The sequence below is a fragment of the Corylus avellana genome, chromosome ca4 (assembly GCF_901000735.1).
Source record: "Corylus avellana chromosome ca4, CavTom2PMs-1.0".
NCBI classification, from domain to species: domain Eukaryota; kingdom Viridiplantae; phylum Streptophyta; class Magnoliopsida; order Fagales; family Betulaceae; genus Corylus; species Corylus avellana.
In genome coordinates, this window is record NC_081544.1 from 35,259,710 (window position 1) to 35,277,511 (window position 17,802).

The window sequence follows — 17,802 nt, forward strand, 5'->3', positions numbered from 1 at the left end:
TGAATTTTCTGGAATCCAATTTATAGAAAAACCGTCCCTTATCTTTGACACTGGCTGGAGACATTTATTTTCCTTTTTAGAGAAATGCTATCCAACAATAGTTGATTTGAACAAAAGTTTATTTTATTTTTTTATTTTTTTAACATGCCTACGCAAAAGGAAGATGGGGATTCAAGCTAGAGACCTTCGCTTTATAAGACGTGGTCTCCAGCCAATTGAGCTACTTCTTGGAAACTATTTTTTGTTTTTGGATGAACTTGGGTTAATTATTTTTATGGATAGTCCAGCTAAGAATACATTCCATAAAGTAATATTCACCTAAAAACAAATTAATAGACAAAAATAAAATAAAATAACAACGATAATTAGGGCCAGTCGTAATTTTGTTGGCAAATTCCTATGAATCCGTGAGATACCATGCCTGATGATCCCTATCCCACCAGATATCTCGTAGATTCAGTTTTCTCAACTACAAAATTACCAATCACATTCTTTCAGACTCTGAGATATCAGCATCCTTCAATGCAAAATTCTGGGACTTTCTAGTCATTTTACACACCCACACAGCTCAACATCCTAGGGGTCTAACTATGGCTGTCCTAGATTCGTAATTCTGTTATAAACAGAAAGTTTTGCTGACTCCACTAACTGTCACATTACATTCTTAGCAAATCAATTTCGCTAATCATGGCCTTTTGGATTCCCTTGATTCCTATATATATGGCCGTTTCAATGCGCGTGATTATATTGTACTGTGGCTCTGAGCGAGAAGATTGTTGGGTGCATCAAGCGTTGGCAGAGTTGCGTCTGTTGAGAAGCAAAAGATGACCGAAAACCTGATACAGAACGAAGAAGCGAAGCGGAAGGACATCGATGATTGGCTTCCCATCACTTCCTCTAGGAACGCCAAATGGTGGTACTCGGCTTTCCACAATGTCACCGCCATGGTTGGAGCGGGTGTGCTCAGCCTGCCTTATGCCATGGCACATCTTGGATGGTATGTTTCATGTTTGTTTCATTTCCTCATTGGTGTTCTGATGTTTGGTTTCTGGGTTTTGAGCGAAATCGATGTTTTTCCAATGTTCAGAGGTTAAAATTAATTATGTAAGCCATTTTTCAATAGAAAATTAGAAGTTGGTATGTTGGGGTTTTTCCTTTTGTCTTTTTCATTAATTCAACATGAGTGATCCGCAGTTGTTAATATAATATATGATGTAACCAAATGAAATGATTTTATTTTTGGAATAATAGGGGTCCTGGAATCACCGTCCTTATTTTGTCATGGGTCATCACCTTCTACACTCTATGGCAAATGGTTGAGATGCATGAAATGGTGGCGGGGAAGCGGTTTGATAGGTACCATGAGCTTGGTCAGTATGCCTTTGGTGAGAAACTCGGGCTTTGGATTGTTGTGCCCCAACAGGTAGTTGTTGAAGTTGGTGTGGACATTGTGTATATGGTGACGGGAGGGAAATCACTGAAGAAATTCCATGACACAGTTTGCCCAGATTGCAAGGACATTAAGACATCTTACTTCATCATGATTTTTGGTTCCCTGCACTTTGTTCTCTCTCATCTCCCCAACTTCAACTCTATTGCTGTTGTGTCACTAGCCGCGGCAGTCATGTCCTTGAGGTAAATGGCTGTTTTAACATCTTCTGAATTTTTTCTACAAAGAACTGTTAAGATTGATGTATATTGTTAACCTCTTTTGGGTGCTTATTGTTGTGTGCAGTTACTCAACCATTGCTTGGGCAGCTTCTGCTGCAAAGGGGGTTCGACCGGATGTGGACTATGGTTACCCAGCTAAAAACACAGCTGGAGTTACCTTCGACTTCTTCAGCGCATTGGGTGATGTAGCATTTGCTTATGCTGGTCACAATGTGGTCTTGGAGATCCAAGCAACAATCCCTTCTACTCCAGATAAACCTTCCAAGGGGCCCATGTGGAAAGGAGTGGTAGTTGCATACATCGTTGTTGCCATATGTTACTTCCCAGTTGCTCTCCTCGGATACTGGGTGTTTGGAAATGAGGTCGAAGACAACATCCTCCTCTCACTAGAGAAACCCGGTTGGCTCATTGCAGCGGCTAACATGTTTGTTGTTGTCCATGTCATTGGAAGCTACCAGGTGCGTTTCAGTACGTAGTTCCTGTTTGGTTATAACTTATAAGCCAACTTTTTTCTTTCCCAACTAATTGATATATCAATCGTTGCAAACCACAGATTTATGCGATGCCAGTGTTTGACATGCTGGAAACTTTGCTGGTGAAGAGATTGGACTTCAGTCCTTCTTTCATCCTCCGCTTTGTTACTCGCACTTTATATGTCGGTAAGTAACCCCCTCCCAACCCTATGATGAATTCGCTCTGCCTTATTTGCATGATAATCATCTAATTTTTCTGCACTGCAGGGTTTACAATGATAGTCGCTATAGCAGTCCCCTTCTTCGGTGGCCTCCTTGGCTTTTTTGGCGGATTTGCTTTTGCCCCAACAACATATTTTGTAAGAAAAATGACTTTTTCCTTTTCTCAACCATTACAAACTACAACCTCCCTAAAAAAAATTAAAAAAAAAAAAAAAAAAAAAAACGACAACCTCCATAAATGGGCTGCTTATTGTTCATACAGATCATCCAATAGACTGCTAATTTTTATTTTTTTTTGGTTTTTTACTCTTTGCAGCTCCCCTGCATCATGTGGCTCATCATCTATAAACCCAAAAGGTTCAGCTTATCTTGGATCGCAAATTGGGTATGTTAAAAACTGCTTTAACTTTAACCTGCCGGACGAGATAGAAATTTCTTTTTCTTTTTTTCAAATTCTTAAGCTGATTTTGTCTTACTGGTACATGTCAGATCTGCATTGTGCTTGGTTTTATGTTGATGGTTCTATCACCCATTGGCGGGCTAAGGACGATCATCCTTTCAGCCAAGAACTACCAGTTCTTCTCATGAACTACTGTTCAGAGCCAGATGATAATGACGAAGACTTTTACCCCCAATGAGTATCCAAGCTTAATGTGGTGGAAGTTATCTGCATTTGCCAGAGCCTGCCTGTAGATACGCGCTCTCTTAGGGGACATGACAGTAGAATTAGCAGTCTCATCGTAGGATTCTCTGTTTCTGCTCCTTTTTTATCTGTTCAGAATGTTTATTATTCTACACACATCTCAGCATTGTTGTCATCATGTGCTGAACTACATAAGACTATAAGAGCCGTCGCATCCTTCATAAACTCAAGTGTTTATGATAAATAATGATTTAGCAACAATAACAGAATGAATGTTGTTACTTTTATAACCCTTATGTTAGTTAAGCAATAAGAGACGCAGCTGTTGGTGTTTATTGGTTAAAAATTCCAGGGACACAAATTTCCTCCAAATTGAGAGGTACATATATTGGTAATAGGTTAGACCGGCCCACTATAAGTGTACACCGGTCCAACCATGAACATTAAGCGGTATTTATTCCTCCTTATTAAATCATCTTATTCATTACAAAAATAATAAAATTAAAAGGTTTAGCTTAAACTTGGGATGCCGGTGTTTCTAGAGATTAATGTGATATTCTCAAGTTGTTTTGTACGTATGTGTACATAGCCATTTCTCAAATTAAAAAAGCTTCAAAATGAGGATTAAGAGCATCAATTAAATTAGAAAAAAGATAAAAATTACGTTTTTATTTTACAACGTTGACAAGATAAACTCAACCAACAATTGAATCAGTCCTTATTAAAAAAAAATCAGTAATTAATTAAAATGGCATATCAGTATTATAAAATAAAAATATAATTTATAACATTACTCTCTAAATTATCCAAATTCTCAATCTATAACAAATCACGAACAGACCCATAAAAATCTCCACAAATGATCCTAAAATGGGCATGGGACAAAAAAAGTTCAACGGAACAACCGAACAAGTGATCAACTGGGCTAACAGTTAATAAACGAAAGGAATAAGGGTATAATAGGAATATAACAAAATAACCAGCCCTATAAATATAGTATTCGCACCCAAAACCGCTAAATTTCCCGCCAATTTCCTGCTAATCTGAAAGTGGGCAGCCTGAGAAAACCCTAGCGAGAGAGAAGAGAGAGCGCGCAAATGGAAGAAGAAATCGTAGCAGAATTCAAGAAGAGCGGGTTCGACCTCGACGAAGAAGCAGAGATTGCCAAGAAATGTGAGTTATTGTTTTGCTATTTTGGCCCTGAAATCCACTTCATATATACGAAAAATGTTGATGACAAAGCTCTGATCTTCCCGATTAGGTCTTACTTTCTGCATAAATTACAGTCTCAAGCCCTCAGACCTAGTCTCGAGCTGGGAGGTTTACTATCTCAACAGGTCTATTACTTACCTCTTGAACTTGATTATTATTTGGTAGAAATTGCTTATTACATTGGCTTTGTGCGTTCGAGAATTCCCAATGTTTGTTTACTGTGAAAAACTTGAGAAATTAAAGAAAATGAGAGAAACCCACATTTTGATTATGCTAGATAATAGTAGTTAGCGGTCTTAATTTTTTTTAAAATAAATTCTTATTGTTTTTTAGATGACTTACTTTTAAATTCATTTCTTAATGTAGGTAGAAAAATAGAAATTTCTAGCTGCTCTATAGTATAACTGGGACGTGAATTTTGACAGGCAATTGAATGAGGCAACTGTGCAAAATGCTGAAATGGACGGGTTTTTACAGCACTTGCAAAATGAGCAGAAAGAGGTGATTATTAAGGAGGAGCCCGATTTGCATTTCTACTCAAGTAAAGATGTGGACATGTATGAATTGTAACAATTTTTGTTCTCTTCTTTGTTTACACCTCTACATTGTATCTATCGTATAATTTGTTGCATGCGGGAGTTTTAAACATGGGACTGCATATGCAAGGTGGGATTTAGTAACAGTTTAATCTTTTAAGGTCAAAGTCAAGCTAATAATGCAATCACTTGGTGTGGTGCGGAATGGTACCAAGAATCTCGCTTTCGTTATAAACGGCTTGTTGTCTATCTCCTTATAATGGCTACCAATGTATTGGATTAGGATTTAGTCAGCATCTCTATGCACTTGCATTCCATCCCCACCCAACAACCATCTCTCCCTCTCATTTCTGTGTCATGTGTATTTCTTATTGTCGCTGTTACTTGAGTGCTAGCAAGTTTCACATGGTACATGATGCTGTCAGTTCTTCAAGTGATTCATACCATTGTACTTTATATGACAGGTGTTTATAAAAGGATGAAACTTGATGATATATAGCTAAATCTATTCTTTGTTACAACTCCAACCGTATTCTTGGTGATTAGCATACTAAATTCACAGATATGAGTAACGATACGTTTTTTAAGAATTATTGATGGGTAAATCTGTCGTGTAGGATTTTGAATGATGAAGAAATAGATACAAAAGAAGGTATTTTAAGCTCTCCAACGGACAGATCTCAGAGAGTTTATTCAGAGCCATTCGATTCAACGCCTCAAACAAATGGGAACATATTTTCTTCTGGTAAAACACCAAAACTTGTGACACCCTTCGGGCAACGAACCAATAAGTTTTTGGTGAAATTTAGCATCAATAATGTGCCCAATACCGAGAACACTGAAAAGAAGCATGATCAGGAGAATAATGAGGATGATATTATTAAAAAGGTTCAACCCCGCAAGAGGTGTTCTCTGATAGTTCATGGATCAGGGCCTGAACCAGGTTGTAGGTTCATGTATGACAGGATTGAAGATAGGGTATGTAAGAGTTACTATAGCATGGGGTCATTCTTGTTCTTCACCTTCATTTATTTATTCCGTAATATAATTTTTTGGTGAATCAGTTTAATGCACTGGAAAACAGAATTAAGAAGCGTGCAACTGCGCTTGTTGCATCGGGGCTCTATGAAGAACCGGTGGACCCTACAGTTGCTTCCCAGGTATTTTAACTGCTCCATTAAACTCTCTCTCTCTCTCTCTCTCTCTCTCTCACGCACACACAAAAACACAAATTTTGAGGACTGATGAAAAGGTGTTTTTCTGTTACTGTTTACTTACTGTCACTGTCAGGCTTTAGTCTCCACATCTTACTTCTTTGCTTCAAATTTTCTAAAGAGTTTGTTTGTTAATTAAAGTTACAAATGTAAGTATTTAAGGAATCTTTTGTTTCAGAAAAGCATATTTACTGTTGGCATGATCTGTTGTGATGGAGAAGGCCATTTAAATGAGAAGTCCACCTTGTTACAAAGCAGGTAATTGAAATTCCTTGGGAGATATACATTAGTGTGTTAATTCTTGGTCTTTTCTGCATACTATCCATGTGTGTCAGTCTATAAGCACGCTGATTAAAAAAAAAAAAAAGCCTTCTCCCTGCTTTATCAACTCTTTGTAGAGATTATCAGCCACAGTGGTCAACATATCATTCAATCCCTTAAATCTCTCTGTTGAATAGTTCCACATCTCATTATATTGAGTACAATAAATTTCCAATTCATGGGATTCTTCTTCAGTTTGTGACTAAAGATCTATCTTTGAATGGCTAGAAATAATGGTCTGACCCTCAGAAGCTCTTATACCAAACAAGGGCCCTAAACCAAATTGGGTACACAATGCTTGTGCCTGAGCCAACACAGAGCTTAGATACATTGATTATTCATTGAAGATCAGATGATCTGGATTATCTTTTTGGATCCACCATAAGAAAACCAAATGGGGCAACCTGTAAAATGCTATGCTTAACTAACTTCAAGTATATCCTCTGTACAGTGGTCAGGAAGCGCTACCATGCTGCTAGTAATTTCATTAGTTTTTCTCTCAGATATGGGTTTTCTTTTGTTTTTTTCTTACAGTGTAGAGCATTCTGGAGGGCAACGTGTTCGTCTAGAATTACAAAAATTGAACCAGTTTTCAGTTTTCCCAGGCCAGGTATGAAACATAATATATAAACTCTAGCTTTGGATCATAATAAGGATTGAAAAATTAACCTGGAAGGCATTCTTTCAGGTTGTAGGTGTTGAAGGGCATAATCCTAGTGGACACTGCCTAATTGCATCAAAACTGGTAGATTCTGTTCCTTTGTCAGCTGCTGCTGATGAGAATTTGCCTCCTGCAAAGAAACAGGCTTTAGATCAGGAGAGTCAGTCCACTGATCTGTCTCCTACACAGGCAGAGCTATCAGTGGTATGTAAGCTGGTATTCTACAGTCAGTGGATGAGCTGCAAATGAGATATTAAAAGAACATTGTTGCTTATTCTAAGGCTTCTATATAACTGCAGTCACCATTTACGTGTATTGATAATTATCAATTAAACAAAACCATTTACATATATTGATTTCCTTTTTTTCCTGTAAATCATATAATTCATTTTCCTCAAATATGTTTACATGATTCTGGTACGATATTATACTGTGAATGCTTGAAGATATGATGGTAGGCCCCCTAAATGGTAAGACAAGGAATTTAATTATTCAAAGGGCATAGGAAGGTTCAGAAGAGATGGACATATTCCATTTACAACGGGAGAGCAACATTCACCTTCGTAGAAGGAGGTTTTGGTTTCCATCCCAAATGGTTGAAACAATGCACTGCCATTTTCTAGTTCTACAGATATAAAGCTATAACATTCACTTCTTACTTCCTGCACCAGTTGAATGTGGGGTTTTCTTTTTAAGACTTACACTTGTAGTAACATATATTACTCATAAGTCATAGCTGATATATTGATATGATATTAATGTATGGAATGATGACACCTTTTTAGAATTTCACGCAATCTCTTAATCCCTCTTGATAATTTGAACATACTTTTGGTACTAAAACAGATTATTGCATCGGGCCCTTTTACCACAGTAGATAACTTATTGTTTGAGCCTCTGACAGAACTGCTAGCATATGCAACAAGAAAACCTCCCCAGGTGCTTATATTGGTAAGTTTCTGATTTTTCTTAATTCCAGTAATTGTTTGAACAATTTTGTCATAATTGACTGAGTAGGTAAGATTCAAGCAGTTGACGTTTCTTGAATTTTTCCTCAGCTGGGACCATTTGTTGATTCTGAACATCCAGAGATTAAGAAAGGAACTATGGACAGGAGCTTTGATGAAATATTCCATATGGAAGTTCTGAGAAGGGTATCGTTCCTTTTCATTTTTCTCCCTTGTTTTCCTAGGTCTCAGAAGGTGGCTACTTAAGAAATAGTATAGTTGTTTTGGAGAGATTATTTCGGTTTCTTTAATTTCTATCCTTTATCTTTCAGTTGCAAGATTATGCAGAATACATGGGTTCTGACACACGCGTGATTCTTGTGCCATCGATACGCGATGCAAACCATGACTTTGTTTTCCCTCAGGTAAATATAAACTCAACATCTGCTCAAGTTGGTGACGTTTCTTTTGTTTCATTTTGTTTCATTTCACTTGTTCGTTTGGTTTTGCATGGTGCATTTCATCAAGATAATATATAAATTTTAAGATATAAAATATTGGTTTCTTTTTGTGCAGCCTGCTTTTGATATTCATCCACCTGATCTCAAGCATCAGGTATGTGATCTTCAGGAGTTCATCTTTCAACTTATGATCCTAAATTTTCTCCATAAATTTCGGTCACCTTTACTGAATGATGCTGCCTTTTTTTCTCAGATAACCAGTCTCACAAATCCAGGGATTTTTGAGGCAAATCAGGTAAAATCCCGGTAGCGTTTGTCCTGAAGTTATGATTGCCTCTTGTGGTTTTTCAAACTGTTTTTTTTTTCCTCTCTCTCTCTCTCTCTCTCTCTCTCTCTCTGTGGGGTCTGAGAACAGGTATTCAACCAAAGAAATCAGGGAAAAAATTGACAGACAAGAAAAAACTAAGAAAGCCGAAAACAAGAGATCTATTAAGATGCTCTATAAGTAGGAAAATTATTTCATAAGCAGTGTTTAAACCCTTGAGAATGAATAGAGACCCAATTTGTGGGGAGAGATCCTTTCTTTATTGCAGCCAGAACCCAGTGAGCTACTCCATTGGCTGATCTTCATATTAAAATCATCAGTTTGCAGTACTAAAACATCATGATATACTTACAGCTTAAGATTGTAATTGTGAAGAACCCTCAAAGGTGACCAATAGCTCATGAGTTCATAAAAATTCGCCAAGCAACTTCAAAAGAAGTGTTAGCTTAAGGCTGTCCTGCAATTAACTTTTTTCGTTATGGCTGTTGTAGACTTCAAAGCTGTCCATCAATGCTATTTTGTTTGTTTTTACGAGTTGGTAGGTTTAATTAATAGCCCTGGCCATTGAGAAAGCAAACACACTAGAATTATTTACACATTTCAAGAGTATGTGAAGTCCACAAATTGGCGTTTCAGGTCAAGATAAGTTGCTGCACCGTGGATATTCTTAAAAACCTTAGCGGAGAGGAGATGTCACGGAACCCAACAGACGGAACACCCAGTGATCGCATGAGTAGACTTGCAAACCATGTTCTTTGTCAGCAGAGGCATGTTGTAGTAATTTTTCCTTTAAAAGGAATTTGTTCACTTGATATTATGGGTGTATACGAGAAATTGTATATTACTATAACATTTATCTAGTTTTTGCGTTTTGAACAGCTTTTATCCTCTATATCCACCAGCGGAAGTCATTCCATTGGACTTCTCACGTGCTGCAGAAGCTCTTCATATCTCTTCAATTCCACATATTCTCATCCTACCTTCGGATATGAAGTATTTTGTAAAGGTAAACGAACATGCCAAGTACCTTCTTTTTTTTTTTTTTTCAAATCTAGTCTCAACTCAAATCAACAGCAACAGGAAATATGACTTACACCTCTCAAAATGCATGTGTTAAACTGATGAATGGTGGATTTTTCACTAATCTCAACCCCTCATTATGACCAAAAAGGAAGAACATTATGAACATCAACAAAGGGAGTTTGATTGAATTTTCATTCTTGGCACAGGTGCTGTCCTTTGGAGAAGGAAGTGAAGCAGAAGGGCAAGCGAAATGCATTTGTGTGAATCCAGGAAGACTAGCAAAGGGAGAAGGAGGGGGCACTTTTGCAGAGCTTAACTACTGCGGCGGTCCTGACACAACCAATGCTTTTATTATTGGCATATAAATCCAGGAGTAAATTAATCAATGCCTCTCATTAAGCTGCTTGGTGTAAATTGAAGATGGAGATCCCAAGTCAGTTTTATTGGATTAATCATTTAGGTTCAAAAAGCTCAATGGCCTGCGGTAGACCACATTAAATTATGTAAGTTCACTCCAATTTAGACACATAGACTAGGGAGATGGAGAGAAATTAAGGGACTTAAGCGAGTCTTGTCATTAGGAAGATGTGTTCTTCCTACAGTCAATGTTAGGGCCAATATAACGCCTTGATCAGTCATACTTTGTAATGATAGATTCTTGTCTCTTTTTATCAATGATAGAATTCATGAACCTGAAGTCAAGAAAAACCAAAAGTGCAGCCAATTAATTCTGTATCTTTTTAGCAGTAACATACATAAATAGGAAAAGAATTACTAGTACCCTGCTTCCTGAAAGCACATATCTTCATTGCAACAAATAAAAAATGCAGATCACATGATTATATACAGGTAAATGGGGTAACATCCCATCACTAAATCACCCAATTGTTTGACTACAAGCCACCGAACTACGTACATCTGGGATAATTGATGAAACCCATAATCTCGATTCCCAAAGATCTTACTTGACTTTCTTCTGCCCCCTGCGACTTCTCTCTCTGAACCAATCCATCCATAGATTCAAAACCCACAGTATGCTAACCAAGATTGCAGCAACAATCACAACCATCCAAGAAACCCATGCCCATTTGGGAATCATATTCCCTGCAGCAGCCCCACTTGCATAAAACACCCCCATCTTATAAACGACGAGCGTCCCCAAAATCCCTCTAACAACAGAATAAAAGGCATAAAAAGGAAGGGACAAAAATTCATACAATTTCGCAGCTGCAGGTGCATCAGCTCTCCGCAAACTAGCAATACTGCGAACGTTCTGGCAAGAACTGGTAACCTCGGCGAGAACAAGAAGCACAAGAATCGCGAACGCGCCGTGGTGAACCACAAAGCGACAGGTCGCAAACACATATAGCGTGGCTAAATGGTGACTGATGAAGAGGATGTCGTTGGGGAAGAAGACCATGTAGTGGAGGAGGTCCATTAAGAAGTAAGCGGTACTGAATTCCAGTACAACGTTTTGGAAGGCGGCGTTTGGAGAAGCAAAACTACGTGGGGTTGGGGCGCGTGTTAGTGCATGGACGGCCATGATAACGGCAGGAGTGCCGTGACTTAAAGAAAGGAAGCAGCTCGAAGCTTCTCGTCGATGCTTTGGATCCCAGTTGCGAAAAACCAGAAAGAAAGCAAAGAGATAAACCAACAGAAACATCAGGAAGAATGTAGGGACGGTTGGGGTGAGCAAAAGAAGGAGGGCCTCCATGAAACCCCAGATGCAGAGAAACACCAAGATAATCAAAAGCTTCAACAAAACAATATGGGGGGAGCCCAGATAGCCTTAAACAACCCCAAGAAAGAGAGAGAGAGAGATTGTGAAAGATACAACTTAGAAGGAATGCCCACCACTTTTTCTTAAAGCTATGAAAGCTTCAATTTGAAGAAGAGAAAAAAAGAAAGGAAAGCGGATGAGAAACCTGTATAAAGTAAAATCTCTCGCGACCGTAGTACGTGTGAAGTGGACTTTCGCTTAATCAGAATCAATAACAAAATCGTTATGTGCTGTAGGCTGTAGCCATAATGACGTAAGACAGGTTGATATTACGGTGATTAGTGGGGGATGTACATTTGTTTAGGAGTAAGAAGGCACGCAATTGTTATTGCTAATAGCATTAACCGTTATATTAATTATTAATTACTTTTGAAGGTGATTAACAAAAATTCTTAACCGTCTAGGCAGTGGTTTTAGGTTTTTTAAAAACGGCTAACCGCTTATATATATATATATATAGAAACGATGTCGTATGTAGTATAATCTTATCGTATTTATCATAAAAACGACATCGTTTTGATTTTTTTTTTTTAAATAATAAATAAAATTTTTTCTTTTAAAAAACGGTTAACAGTTATTAGAATTACTAACCACTAACCACTTGGCGGTTAAAATTAGCAGTTTTAGCTAATAATTACTAACCGTAACCGTCCTTTGACCCCTACATTTGTTAGGTAGTCCCCTTCTCAAATTTGGCCCTTTAATATGTAAAGCAAAAGATAATTAAGTGGGATTAATGATGTTTTGCTTGGTGGCTTAAAAAGGATAGAGAGTACACGTGTGCAAGCAAACAACGATTCCTACACTGACACGTTATTCTTTGTGCTTTGAGGGATATTCCCGGGTTTTCCTTTCCTTTATTCTTGAGCTGCCTTGATAAAATTTGTGTACGCGTGGAAGACTGATCCTTACAGAGCCAACTGTCGTGTGGTTCTAGACAATTTTACCGATTATCAATATCAACTGTCGTGTGGTTCTAGACAATTTTACAAGCTTTTCCAACTCAAGAATCTATCATGAAATGAGGAGACTAATTCCCACCTATCACATGATGACGATGCCACCCTTTTAATATTTGTGGTTTTTGTTTTTTTCTTTTTGGTTCAATCTTATATGCAATTCCAAAGTCTTTTTTCTAATGCATAATGCCATAAGGTCAGCGGAGTAGAGTAGATTCTTACCAACATGATTCCAACCACAAGAAAAATTAATATACCCAATAAATTTTTCCTTTTTCTATTTTCTGGGCTTCCGTCTTTTGTATATGTATTATCAAATTATAAATGACATGACAGCACATCAATAATTTCATTTCAAGAAATGGAGAGAATCCTATCCCGTTGGATCTCAAGCAAAAGGCTGAATTACATAAGCTTCCACATAAATTATCATACGAAGTTGAATTTTGTGATTCCAGTGCCCTTAATCTGAACTCTGAAGCTCCAAAGCTCTGATTGGGCAGCTTGACCTACATCACCATCCCTCCATCAATGGTGAGTACCTGAAAGACGGCAAGTTTGATCTAGCTGAGCACTGAACTTGTGAAAAAAAAAGGGGGAGGGGGGAAAGATAGGTGCGGTGATAACAGAAAACAAAGTGAGACAGGAACACAGGCTCGACTCATCAATAGTGAGCCTTGATGTCGATATGTTGAATTCCACGTATGTCAGTCATTATGAGAGAGTCAAGCATGTGAGTGAAACAGTATGAAAATAAACTACAACTCTGAACCTGTCCAGTGATGTAACTGGCCGCAGGATTGAGGGCCAAGAATTCCACCAGCCCAGCAACTTCTTCAGGTTGGCCATACCTTCCTGAATCCACAGTGAAAAGAACAACTATAGTTATAATCTTGACGTGAGAAGTTTTAGTCTCATTCTTTGGTAATCTCCTCTAATCTAGCACTCTTGGGTGCAAGGGAATAAAGCTTTTCGTCATCTCACCTAATGGGATGGTCTCCAAAATTTTCTTCTCAATGTCTTCCCCTAGCTTAGCTGTCATGTCAGATGCAATGAATCCTGGGGCAACAGCATTAACCTGATAGGAAGTTCCTTAATCATAACACTTTTCCATCGACTTGCAGTAGCTGCATCTAAGGAAGTGCCCGATATAACTAAAACAAAAAAGACAATTTTTCACAACTCACATTGATGTTTCTGCTTGCATACTCCTTTGCAACAGTCTTTGTCAGGCCGATTACCCCTGCTTTTGCAGCACTGTAGTTGGCTTGACCGACGTTTCCAACCAGACCAACAACTGATGCTATATTGATTATCCTTCCCTAAAAATTTGAAAAAAAAAAAAAACCCCTTGACTGGAATAAGAGCTGGCAACAAAAGATGAACACCAAGTGCAAAGGAACCCCATGTCCATACAAATTATGATTTTGAAAATCTTATTTAATTTTATTAAGAGGCACTGTCAGCACTCAGAGAGTTGAGAGCCTCAGCAATAAACATTTGTATCATCAGGGAATAGGTTAACAAAGCACATCAATTTTATTTTAGTTTTTTTTTTTTCAATAGTTACTTTAAAAATTTTGAGCTCCTTTGCTGATATACACCACGTTTAGATGAAAGAGATTATAGTAGATAGTAACTGCTTCATTGTTACGGAAAATTCCATTATGTCAATATGCCACATTCCATCATAATCTGAGGAGAAGGGTTTGAAATACGAAAGAAGAAAGGACTTTGAGAGAAGTTAACTTTGTGGTGACTCAGATTTGTCCCACCTCAAATGACATGGAAACAAAAAAAAAAAAAGATGACCTGAGAGATGGCAATGCCATGTTACCTTTCTCTTCTTCATCATAACTTTAGCTGCCGCCTACAGAAAGTAAATAATCTCAGTTTAGAATATGATAATTCAGGCAATGCACTTCTGGGACAAACCAAATGTTAACAAACATGCCTGCGTACAGAGATATACACCCGTAAGATTCAAATCAATAACCTCCTGCCACTGAGATTTCTTCATTCTCATCAGTAAAGTATCGCGGGTAATTCCTACAAGCATGGTGGATAAGTTAAGAAACTAAAATTTCATATTAATATATAATGAAAGGGGAAGTGAACATCCATTCACCTGCATTGTTTACCAATATATCAACAGTTCCCCATGCATCAACCGCCTGCAGATGAGAAAAATCCATAAAGCATACAATGGCGTGAAACTAACTCGATTAGCAGAGGCAACATTTGCTTACAGTTTTAATCATTGATTCAACATCGGCTTCTTTCGAAACGTCTCCTCCAAAAATCAGGGCTTGTCCACCACTGGCCTCGATCTACAAGAAACAGTCAAATAAACTCTCACCAGTGATTTCTATAATACAATATAAATCACTGCATGCTCACCGGCGTCACCGCCCAACAACACAATACAAGACAGTAGCAAATTGAATAGGAGGAAATCACCTACCTCTTTGGAGACCTCCTCAGCTTCCTTCGATGACCTAGCATAATTAACCAGGACCTGAATGGCACAGTGAAAGCCACGATAAAGGGTGGGATCAAAAAGGGACTGAGAATAATATCCAGCTCAGTAAGACATCTTGTAATTGTAATTATGAATGGTATCTTTCATGCAAAGTTTTTTCATCCCATTATACAAAACATAAGCTCAAAGCAGTACATGACAACCCAATAATAAAGATAAACCCCTTGAGCATCATTAATCCGTTTTGATGTTCCTATAAACCAAAGCAATATCTAGCAGAAAAGAACAGATCTCCTAAACCAGACCCAACCATTCAGATTCAGACCCACATTATTTACTAAAGACAACGTGTACATTTCCACTCATTCAAGCAAATTTACTTCGTGTTCTCTGAATCACACAATCAAGTAAATCATTCAGGTCCCTAACATCACTAACCTTACAACCGGCTTTTCCCAATGACAACGCAATCGCTCTCCCGATACCTCTAGAAGCTCCAGTAACAACAACCACCGGAGCCTCCACGTTTTGTACTGTTCCGGCGCTTGCTCGTTCCAATGTGGCCACCTGTGCCCTCACCCCTGCGCGTACCATTCATTGCAGATCATGAAATTCACATTCATTTCAAGATCACATACCAAATTCCAATTCCTCAGTATGGTAACTTTTCTAAAATCCCTAATTAGTCATCGATAATTACAATACCAATTTTTCATTCAAATGCAGTTAAAACAATAGTATTTTTCTTGCTTTTCAATAGCGGAAACATATGCAAATTTTTGCTTCCAAAACAAAAATCGTGAGCAAAAACAGAGAAAGAATCGCATGGAAAAGAACAAAGTCGTTACCGGACGACGAAAACGAGCTCTTCGATCCGCAGCGGAGGGCAGCGCAAGGCCGGAGCTGGCCCGACCCGACTCCTCCGGGAATTGGAGACCATTGCCGGGACAGACCGAATTTTCGGTCATTTGAACCTCCGAGTTTCGAGGAGATTCCAGCGGATCTGAAGGAAACGACGTCGGATCCGATAATAGAAGAAGCCATGGCAGCTCCGAAGATTCTCCGAACGGTTAAAATCGCAGAAGAAGAAGAAGAATGGGACGAAGAGAATAGTGTAGCCAGAAATGAAAGCGAGAAATGCGATTGGGTTTATAAAGCTAAAACCAAGATAAATGTTTTCGGTTTTTTCTTTGCGAGGTAGCTTAGGAAGCTCCGGAGACTGTTGGAGCCTTGGAGGGGGCGATGGAAACGAAGTGTCTGCGCGAGAGAGAGATTTTATAGTATGTGCGCCAAGTGTTCAAAGTCGTTGGGCCTCCTGAACCTTACAGATAGATCGTTGGGACCGGTTTTCAGATTAATTACCACGCAGCCAATCCGATTTAGTTGTTATATTTATAAGAGAGCGGCAATTTGGTAGGGGCAAAAGGGTAATAGTGCTGGAATTTGAAGTTTTTGATCATTAATTAGGTGGATCCGCTTCACCTAAGTCCGACCCACTTTACTAGAATCACTAAACCAGTAGGATTTAGGAAGTTATATATATATAGTTTAGCTTTTGTATTTGCATAATTGCATGATTTTTTGAAGGAACGACCATATAGATGTTAAACTAACACATAGTACACCCCAATCCGGCCATTTGGGTGCTTTTAGCAACCCCCATTTGGGGTGGCAAGTCCGGGCAAGTGGGGGTGGCCAACCACCTCCAAAAATGGCCAACCCAATATTTATTTTTATTTTTATTTTAAAAATATATTGGTAACTAAGTATTTTTGTTAATTTCCGCAAGAGCAAAGGAAAATTATTAAAGAATAAATTACATTGTGAATTTTTAATATTTTATTAGAGTACATTGTTAATTTTTAAACATTAGAAAGTATAGTATATTGTTAATTTTATTAGAGTACATTGTTAATTTTTAAACATTAGAAAGTATAGTATATTGTTAATTTTATTAGAGTACATTGTTAATTTTTAAACATTAGAAAATATAGTATATTGTTAATTTTATTAGAGTACATTGTTAATTTGCAAACCGAATGAAACTTTGGAGAATATAGTATTTTTTTTTAGTGGTTGACATGCCTCTAATCACGTGTCAGCAAATTGCAAAAGTGTTTTAGGATAGCATTACTCAACCCTGCCAGTTTCTAATCGTAATTATACAAAAAGCTTTTTAAGGAATTCACTAGATGCTCGAAGCCATTTTAGATACGGCAAGACAGCTCAGAAAGAGTAGAAAGTTGCCACAACCTCTATGGGGGTTTGCTTTATAGGAACCCGAAAAACGTGAGCCTTTTTACAAACTTCTTAAAGGGGGAGATGCATGGGGCAAAGGGCTCGTAGTACCCCATTTTCTTGATCCAGCCTTTTCTTCACTTCGGCAGTGAATCACCTACTAAAAAAAAAGGCAGGCCTGCACGCCCTATTTGAGACTACAAAGGCAGGCAGTGGACTCTTTCATTAGGGAAGGGAAGGCTTAAAAGCCTTATTCACCGCCCTCCCAAATGGACGTCTTTTTTTTTAGTGGTGGCATCTTCTTTATCCTCTCATTTTCTTCCTAGTTGTAGGTCACTTATGGCATGCAGGAAGGGCTCGTGCGGCTGCCAATGGATCGTGACAAGTCTTTACCACTAGCAACGACTTCCTCATCCATTACTTCATTCTTTTCATATCCCTCTCCCTTGTTCTCAGTTACTCATCAAATGGCACTCAGCTTATATATTTAAGTTCGATCATCAACAAGGTTCAAAGAATGGGTGGGCCATTGATAAAGGATCGATTCCAAACCAAAACAAACGCGCTACCCAGCTGCGCTACATCCCTTTCCATTGGTCGACAGTGTCATCGACTTTGCGCTACATCCCTTTCC

General features: G+C 38.3%; 4 protein-coding genes across 5 annotated transcripts; 2 read left to right on the forward strand and 2 right to left on the reverse strand.

Moving 5' to 3' along the window:
- The first annotated feature begins 758 nt into the window (after positions 1 to 758).
- Positions 759 to 3,209, forward strand: LOC132177486 (lysine histidine transporter 2). Its single transcript, XM_059589830.1, has 7 exons — positions 759 to 997; positions 1,252 to 1,635; positions 1,736 to 2,129; positions 2,225 to 2,330; positions 2,412 to 2,503; positions 2,683 to 2,751; positions 2,856 to 3,209. The coding sequence occupies exons 1-7, from the start codon at positions 825 to 827 to the stop codon at positions 2,952 to 2,954; spliced, it is 1,317 nt and encodes a 438-aa protein (XP_059445813.1). The 5' UTR covers positions 759 to 824; the 3' UTR covers positions 2,955 to 3,209.
- An 836-nt stretch (positions 3,210 to 4,045) lies between these two features.
- LOC132179378 (uncharacterized) lies at positions 4,046 to 10,406 on the forward strand. Of its 2 annotated transcripts, XM_059592095.1 has the most exons (16): positions 4,046 to 4,182; positions 4,271 to 4,346; positions 4,647 to 4,778; positions 5,375 to 5,735; positions 5,822 to 5,917; positions 6,150 to 6,229; positions 6,827 to 6,902; positions 6,981 to 7,157; positions 7,800 to 7,904; positions 8,012 to 8,107; positions 8,233 to 8,325; positions 8,477 to 8,515; positions 8,615 to 8,656; positions 9,323 to 9,453; positions 9,566 to 9,692; positions 9,916 to 10,406. In XM_059592095.1, exons 1-16 carry the CDS (start codon positions 4,107 to 4,109, stop codon positions 10,072 to 10,074), a joined length of 1,866 nt encoding a protein of 621 aa, XP_059448078.1. In that variant the 5' UTR covers positions 4,046 to 4,106; the 3' UTR covers positions 10,075 to 10,406. The 2 variants fall into 2 exon arrangements, with proteins under 2 accessions (XP_059448078.1, XP_059448079.1); XM_059592096.1 differs by lacking the exon at positions 9,323 to 9,453 and having other exon boundaries at positions 9,916 to 10,021.
- A 67-nt stretch (positions 10,407 to 10,473) lies between these two features.
- On the reverse strand, positions 10,474 to 11,683 carry LOC132179380 (TLC domain-containing protein At5g14285-like). Its single transcript, XM_059592097.1, has one exon. It carries the CDS (start codon positions 11,421 to 11,423, stop codon positions 10,671 to 10,673), a length of 753 nt encoding a protein of 250 aa, XP_059448080.1. The 5' UTR covers positions 11,424 to 11,683; the 3' UTR covers positions 10,474 to 10,670.
- Positions 11,684 to 12,778: 1,095 nt separating this feature from the next.
- On the reverse strand, positions 12,779 to 16,270 carry LOC132177824 (3-oxoacyl-[acyl-carrier-protein] reductase 4-like). Its single transcript, XM_059590290.1, has 11 exons — positions 15,779 to 16,270; positions 15,369 to 15,511; positions 14,913 to 14,966; positions 14,698 to 14,778; positions 14,577 to 14,622; positions 14,403 to 14,497; positions 14,286 to 14,318; positions 13,636 to 13,770; positions 13,433 to 13,526; positions 13,221 to 13,303; positions 12,779 to 12,990 (listed from the first exon to the last, which is right to left on the reverse strand). Exons 1-11 carry the CDS (start codon positions 15,972 to 15,974, stop codon positions 12,958 to 12,960), a joined length of 993 nt encoding a protein of 330 aa, XP_059446273.1. The 5' UTR covers positions 15,975 to 16,270; the 3' UTR covers positions 12,779 to 12,957.
- Between the last annotated feature and the right edge of the window lie 1,532 nt (positions 16,271 to 17,802).